This window comes from Poecilia reticulata, unplaced genomic scaffold, assembly GCF_000633615.1.
Source record: "Poecilia reticulata strain Guanapo unplaced genomic scaffold, Guppy_female_1.0+MT scaffold_224, whole genome shotgun sequence".
NCBI classification, from domain to species: Eukaryota; Metazoa; Chordata; class Actinopteri; order Cyprinodontiformes; family Poeciliidae; genus Poecilia; species Poecilia reticulata.
Window position 1 is genome coordinate 312,416 of NW_007615025.1, and position 7,408 is coordinate 319,823.

Genomic DNA, 7,408 nt, shown 5'->3' on the forward strand with positions numbered 1-7,408 from the left:
GACGCCTCCCTGGTGAGGAGTTCAGGTCCCACCGGGAGGAGGGGAGACCCAGGACACCTGGAGGGACAATGTCTCTCTATGGCCTGGAAACGCCTTGGGGTTCCTGGAGGACCTGGAAGAGGCTGGAGAGGGAAGTCTGGGCCTCCTGAAGCTGCTGCCCCCGCGACCCGACCCGGATAAGAGGAAGAAAATGGATGGATGGATGGATGGATGGATGGCGTAAGGTTCACGGCTTCTTTATTTCCATCGCATTGAGGAGAAAATCTAATGTATTTTAGATTGTTTGACGGAGCTTCGCATTGAATGTGCTGTCATTAAAACGTGTAAACCAACTGGAGCCGTTCAATAAATGGATATAAATGATTCTTAGTGCTTTGGAGCTGTGGTTTGAACAAGGTTTTTAATGTTTCTGTCTCCTCTTCATTACAGTCACATSTCATTTTAAATAAAACCCTCAAATGGCCAGGATCACACGGGTCAAGTCATGACGGCCATGACCTGTGACCTTACTGCACAGGAATAAATAATGACGTCTGACATCAAAACAACTGTTTTCCAGAGTTCTGCCACCTCTTCACTACATCTGGTTTCATTTAACGTAATATTTACATTACGTTAAATGAATCAGTTATAATAACCATCATATTTCTATCTGAATGACTTTTCTTTCTTGATCTTCTTGCATAAAAACCTGAGAATGAAAAAGTGTTTTAATGGCCTGAAAGCTGGTGTTGCTGCTCACATTTCACCATCTAAATTCTGCTCTGTTGAAGTGGAGATGTAGAAACATGTGGAGGCTCATGACAAATTAATCTACACCTTCATAAAGCTCAAACTATTTAAAATTRTTCTGTAATTGTTATTTAAGGCAGCRTTTCAAATCCTCCTACTACATGAACATTCAGACGACAAAGAAATAAAATCAGAGTCGATTATTGAACGTCCAAAACTTCTTTATGATTCTCACTGGTTTTTAATGTACAGCTTAGCAGGAACAGATCAGCRACTAATCCAGACAGGAGATAAAATGACCTGAGAATAATAAACCATCTGTCCCTGAMGCTGGGACCTTTGACCTCCAACAGGAAACAGCAGCTGCAGTTTCCTGCTGATGCCCCGCCCCCAATCCTGAAAGGAAACATGAAACATTAAAACGTTTCCACCTCAAATCAGACATTCATGATGTTTCACACGTTCAGCCGGCAGAAGAAATAAAAACATCTCATCTGAATTAATTATTTACATTTCAGTAGGTAAAATATTTCCCATATTGTTCATCATTCAGTTTAACAGCAGTGAAGTTTACAGACCAAAGAYCCAAATGTTACATTATCTCTGATAAAAACAGCTTAAATATATTTTATAAAAATACCTGCAACAGAAGATTTATGGTCATTTCTGACAAACCATGTTTGATTTCTACTTTCAACCTGAAAAACTAACATTTGTAAGAAAGTTTTTGGATGTTCAGGTTTGTTGAAAATGAACCAGAAAATTTTCAGGTTCATTTTCCTGAAATGAACCTGAAAACTAAAGAAAAACTTAAGTTTCCAAAATTCTCTCTAAACATACATGTCTCAGATAAAGCTCAGCTTTTAGCACCTATGAAGAGAGAACAAGGACATCAGCTGGAACATTAACTGATCATTGGGTAAATATTGACACATCCTTACAGGACATGCAGAGAATCACCTATAGATCCATCTCTGACATCATGAGGTTCACCACAACTTTCACTTTCTGGGAATAAGAACTTGGTTGTCAGAAAGTTCTCAGGATTGGTCGACATGTTGATGTTTCCATTCACAGCTGCATGTGACCTGATAAGAGCTGAACAGAGAGAGAGGACGTCTCCTCAGCCAATGGGAGCTCAGTCTGACATTGTCAATGCGTTTCTCCATCTGCAGATGTTCAGTAAAGTATTTGTTCCTTGAAACTTTGACTCTCAGCAAAGAACAAGTGCTTATTCCTTATCCCAGAGATCAACTGAAAGTTTTCTCCAAATCTCCATTCAGCCCATTTATCTCAAAGAGAATTTATTAAAAACAAAATGGCTCCTTCTCAGTTGCTGTGAGATTTCTGATGCATCCTCAGACTGGACTTGTGAGCGAAGCGCCTCCCACAGGGCTCACACCAGTAGGGCAGCTCTCCAGTGTGGGATCGCCTGTGACTCACCAGACCAAACCTTTTACTGAACCGTTTCTCACACTGATCACAGCTGTACGGTTTCTCTTTGGTGTGCGTTCTCATATGCCCTTCCAGGGTCCCTAAGCGACTGAACGCTTTGCCACATACTTCACATTTAAACGCTCTCTGACCTGTGTGTGTCACAATGTGACGCAGTAAATCGCCTCTTTGCCGACAGGTTTTTCCACAGCGGTCACACTTGTACGGTCTCTCCCCAGAGTGAATTCTTTGGTGGATTTTCAGACTGGAAAGCAATGCAAAGCTATTTCCACATTGGTCACAACTGTGGGGCTTTTCTTCCTGATGAATGCGCCGTTCGTGGTTCCGAAGGGTTCCTTTATCAATAAAAGACTTCCCACACTGCTTGCAGCTGAATGGTCTCTCTCCGGTGTGGATTCGTTGATGTCTCTGTAATTTGGCTTTGACTGGAAAAATGGCTCCACACTGGCCACAGCTGAGCGGCCCTGTCCCAGTCCGACGACGAGCCGTCCTTTTAGACGGTGAGGTCAGAGCGCCGGTCTGTTCCTACGGCAACATAGAGGGAGAGCTAAACACCATCTTGTTTAAAAGAAATTTAAACTTTTTTATAAGAGACACACAACTAACACAAGATGAATTTGGTCACATCTTTCATTCAGACAAAGTTAATGAGATAATTATCCTGATACTGAGTGAATGTATGTAAACTTCTGAATTCAAAAAGTTACATATATGTTTTCTTAAAAAGTTATGAATAAGTTTTCATATCTAACAATAGAAGTTTGATCTGATTTAACTTTTGACAGTGAGAAGAAATGATATTTATCTTTATATATTCATCTGGTTTCAGCTGTGGATGTTTTGGAGACTCAGAATTAAATCAAATGTAAGAGGAGGAAAAGTGGGACTACTTGGTTCCTGACCTGTGTGTGTGAAGAAAGGAGCCATTGTATGTTTTTACCCTGGTGTTGAATATTTAATTCTTCAACTGATATTTTAAATTATATTAAATGTGTAACTGATCTCCAGCAGGTGATCCGTATCTCAAAGTGTTTATGTTTCTTTTCTGTTTAATGAAGCAGAAAAATATCAAACAGGACCTGATGATCCAGCAGGTGATGTCCTGAAACGGCTCAGCTAGCAGCACTTTGAAGCTAAAATCATGCTTTCGTCAAACCAACGGATTTTTAAAATGTATTCTGGGACTCAGAGGTTAAACACTTAAGCTGCTATAAAGGACTGAAGAAAATAAAACAGCAATAAAACAAAACAGAAAAACCTTCAGAAGCATTAACTGTCGCCCCCTGCTGGTCAGGAGGAGTGATGACTCGATGCAAACTGATGGGTTTTCTTAGACAGAAACTTTTTCAACTACTTTGAACAATAATCAGTTTATTTTGCACTGCATGATGACGAGGATCAGGCAGTGAATGCGATTCAGGTGAATTTTTAATTACGTCAAGACGACGTCTGCTGTGGAAATTTACAAATAAACTCATGTGATTTTATTTCCTCTCAAGTTTTGATCCAGTAAAAAAAATATTCTTGAACCGAGACCAACCTGAACTGAAAGACCCGGTTGGGTCTGGAGGCTGGTGTGTAGAGTTGGCTGGTCCGGTTCTGGGTTTTGGAGGTCCGGTTCTGGGTTCTGGAGGTCCGRTTCTGGGTTCTGGAGGTCCRTTTCTGGGTTCTGGAGGTCCGTTTCTGGGTTCTGGAGGTCCGGTTCTGGGATTTGGTTCTCCTCCTTCATTCTGCTCCGGCCTGATAAGTTTGAGAAAAACCTGAATGGTTCATATTTATAGTTTAAGAAATAAAGAAATCCTTCGCTAAAGAGAAAAGATTTGAACATCAAAACCCTCAGTCGGGTTTTGATGTTCAAGATTTAATTTTGTCAACATGAAATCTTGTTGCCTATGGATCCTGTGTTCTGTGAAACAGGATCTGAGGTGATAAGTGATCTGCTGATCTGCTAGAATAAATGCATCTTATTCTGCCACAGATCTCAGCAAAGCCATCATTCATACTGATACGTGATGCCATACATGTTCCTTTAGTATGTTCCTCTTACCGTGACACAAAGACTGGAGAGCYGTCGTTGGTACGCAACCCGCAGCAGAGAGCCAAGACGAGGGACGACCCCGTTACTTATACTCTTTAACAAACATCCTGGAGAGAGAGAGAAGAATGAATGGCCACTTCCTCCCTCCCAGGAAGGTCCACTGATTATAGTGCGGCCACTTCCTGTCTCGCAATGACCACGAGCTTCAGGCGTTGATCAGCAGGAGCTCAGAGTGATCAGGTTATGTATTATATGGTCAAGGAACATATTTAATATTTCTACATCAATCCTGTCATTAATTATTGTACTCACTGGAAAGTCATCCCTCCATTAATATCACATGAACTAACAAGACAGTTATTAATGTCTAGACATGAAACTTTATGTATATTTACTCTTGTTCCTTTTCCATTAAGACAAACTAATGACTAAACTAATTCATCCATCATTTCTTCAACTATGATACATTATGATCCGTCTTCTTGCTACAGACTATTGTGTGTATTAAAATCACTCCATAATTATCTTCTATGTAATTATAGAAGATAATTACATAGAAGATAATTACATAGAAGATAATTACATAGAATTATGTAATTATCTTCTATTATGAAGATTATGTATGTAATCTTCATGTCTTGACTTGACAAGTCTTGTCAAGTGAAAAGTCTTGACATTTCACTATCAAGACTTTTACAAGGGTTATAGTAATCTATCATTTTAATATTTCCATATTTTTTTATTAAATATTTCTATATTAACACATTCTAGTTCTTCATTGTGTTTTTCTTATAAGCTATAAGCTTTAATTAAAGTGGCACATCCGCCTCCACTGACTTCTATCCTGTCTTTCTATATCCGGGGATTTTAAGGTCAGGTTTCAACCATGTTTCTTGAATACATATTATATCTGGGATTATTTCTAAACCATAAATAAACTTTTTAAATTCTTGTCCATTGGCTACTAAACTTCTTGAATAATATGTAGAACCATAATAAAAGATTGAATCCTGAGCATTTTCTGTTGTTTCACTCAAAATGGTTTGAATCTGATCAGCTTGGATTTCTTTCATATCTAAAAATCTGTTAGGATTTATTTTATTTAATCACTTTTCTTCTTCATTTGTACTGTAACCTTGATAATATGACACATAAATGCTACAAAGTTCTCTATTTTCACCACCATTGAATCTTCATCCACTCTACATTCATGCTTTCTGTGTATTTGTTGTTGGTACCAACATGTCTCTCATCGTTCTGCCCTTTATTTGAATTACAAGTTTCAAAGAATCAAATCCTACTGTCTCCGTTCGTTACGTTCACTCGCTTCTCCTTCCGCCGTCTGCGGTAAATCCTCTCAGCGAAAAGGTTTATGGGAAATGTAGTCTCGCCACTTCCGCCTGTCGGAACCCAAAACTCTTTATGACTTACCGGATGGAGCTTCCAGCTACAGGCCGGGGAGGGGGGAGTCCTACTTCCCTCGGAGTTCTGTCGGAACCGGGACGCCCGCTGACCTGGACTCTGGTTGGTCCGGTTGTTTCTGGGCCGAACCGGTCAGATGATTCGGAGGTCTGAACCCGTCTGACAGCAGAAAATGAAATGAGCTGCTGTTCGGCGGGAACACGGATTCTTCTTCCTCTTCATGTTTATCGGAACACGTGGTGCATTACCGCCACCTGCTGGTCTGGTGGCGGTAATGCACCACGGCTCCACAAACTGGATCCCTTCATGTTCAAATATATTAATGTGTCTGAGATAAATATTACCTGAAAACTTTTAGTTCCTGCGTTATGTTGAAGTAAATTAATGAAATCTAGTTTCACTCTGATTATTTTTAGGTTTGGAGTCTGAATTCCTCACAGACAGTATAATATTCATAAAATACATTCACACAAGAAACATTTTGGGAAGAGCATTTTTACTGCACTTCTTACTGTTGCTCATGTTTTACCTTTGCTAGAGTAAAACATGTTGAAGTAATGTTTCTCTTGCCTGAGTAACATTATTATGAGGTGTCAATACTGTTAGTGAGTAAAATGTCTGGACACTGAATCCACTGCAACTTCACTAAATAAACAACAAACATGTTTTAAATAAACGGAACCGACAAACCTACAGAGAGAGACTTCATGTTTTCTATCTGCTGAACCTTTCATGTCATTTGAAGGTCARCAGGTGACACATTTTATATATAATAAATATATATATATATATCTCACCAGCAGCAGTTATCAGAGTCAGTCTGAATTTTCTAGAATAACAGAAAAGGACGATTTGAAGAAATGCATTTTATTTTCTTGACCGACCAGAACAAGCAGCCTGTATCTTCCAACATGTCCAGAACTGAAGGAACCGTGTGGATGAGGTGAAACGTCACCAGAAGACGACCAGCTGTCTTCTGCTTCAGCTCTTTTTGAGCTTTTTCTTTCCTCTGTTCTGGGTCTGGTGTTCTGATGGACGCCGTCTGTCCTCCTGCGGTCAGAACCGCCCTTCCTGTCGGTACCCGGACCCTCCAAACTGGAGAGGCTCCGGCCGTTGAAAGAACAAAAGGATTATCTGACCTGGAGGAACAGGACATACCTCTAGAACAGATTAAATCGGGACCAGAACCAAACCAATGCTAACAGGAAAACAACTCAAACCACCAAAACTGTGGGGAGCCTCTTCAGCCAACTGGCTCCTCAAAACGTATACTTCCTCTTAATCCATGTTCTTTTCCTCAGGGCGTATTGTTTTCTGGTGACCTGTTGACCTGCAGGCTGGCCGCAGGCTCTGACTGGTATCTTTAAGGGACTCAGTCTGACAAAGCAGGCGGCCATGTTTCTTATCTCCGAGGCATCGCCAGCCGCTCCCTCAGACTTCAGATCATATCTGCCAGCTTTGGAGGTTAACAGCAAACCTGAGGGGTCAGACTCCTCTAGGTTGGAGTCAGAGTCCTCCTGCAGAACTCTGCTGCACCTGGAGCTCCGAGCGATGGAGGAGCACTGGGTGGAGGGATTGGGGGAGGTGGAGGGTTTGGGGAAGATGGAGGGATTGGGGGAGGTAGAGGGTTTGGGGAAGATGGAGGGATTGGGGGAGGTGGAGGGTTTGGTGGAGGGTTTGGGGAAGGTGGAGGGATTGGGGAAGGTGGAGGGTTTGGTGGAGGGTTTGGGGAAGGTGGAGGGATTGGTGGAGGGATTGGGG

At 41.1% G+C, this 7,408-nt stretch overlaps 2 protein-coding genes across 2 annotated transcripts in view; both read right to left on the bottom strand.

Annotated features, from left to right (window-relative positions):
- Window positions 1-1,423: 1,423 nt before the first annotated feature.
- Window positions 1,424-5,852, bottom strand: LOC103460302 (zinc finger protein 418-like). The gene is made up of 4 exons (XM_008402404.2): window positions 5,657-5,852; window positions 4,235-4,332; window positions 3,728-3,927; window positions 1,424-2,712 (listed from the first exon to the last, which is right to left on the bottom strand). Exons 3-4 carry the CDS (start codon window positions 3,914-3,916, stop codon window positions 2,062-2,064), a joined length of 840 nt encoding a protein of 279 aa, XP_008400626.1. The 5' UTR covers window positions 3,917-3,927; window positions 4,235-4,332; window positions 5,657-5,852; the 3' UTR covers window positions 1,424-2,061.
- A 646-nt stretch (window positions 5,853-6,498) lies between these two features.
- LOC103460303 (uncharacterized) overlaps window positions 6,499-7,408 on the bottom strand; it is an 8,245-nt gene continuing 7,335 nt past the window's right edge. The window contains exon 13 of the mRNA XM_008402406.2: window positions 6,499-6,786. Within this exon, the coding sequence (XP_008400628.2) occupies window positions 6,778-6,786 (9 nt within the window). The 3' untranslated portion in view covers window positions 6,499-6,777. The remainder of the gene's footprint in view (window positions 6,787-7,408) is intronic.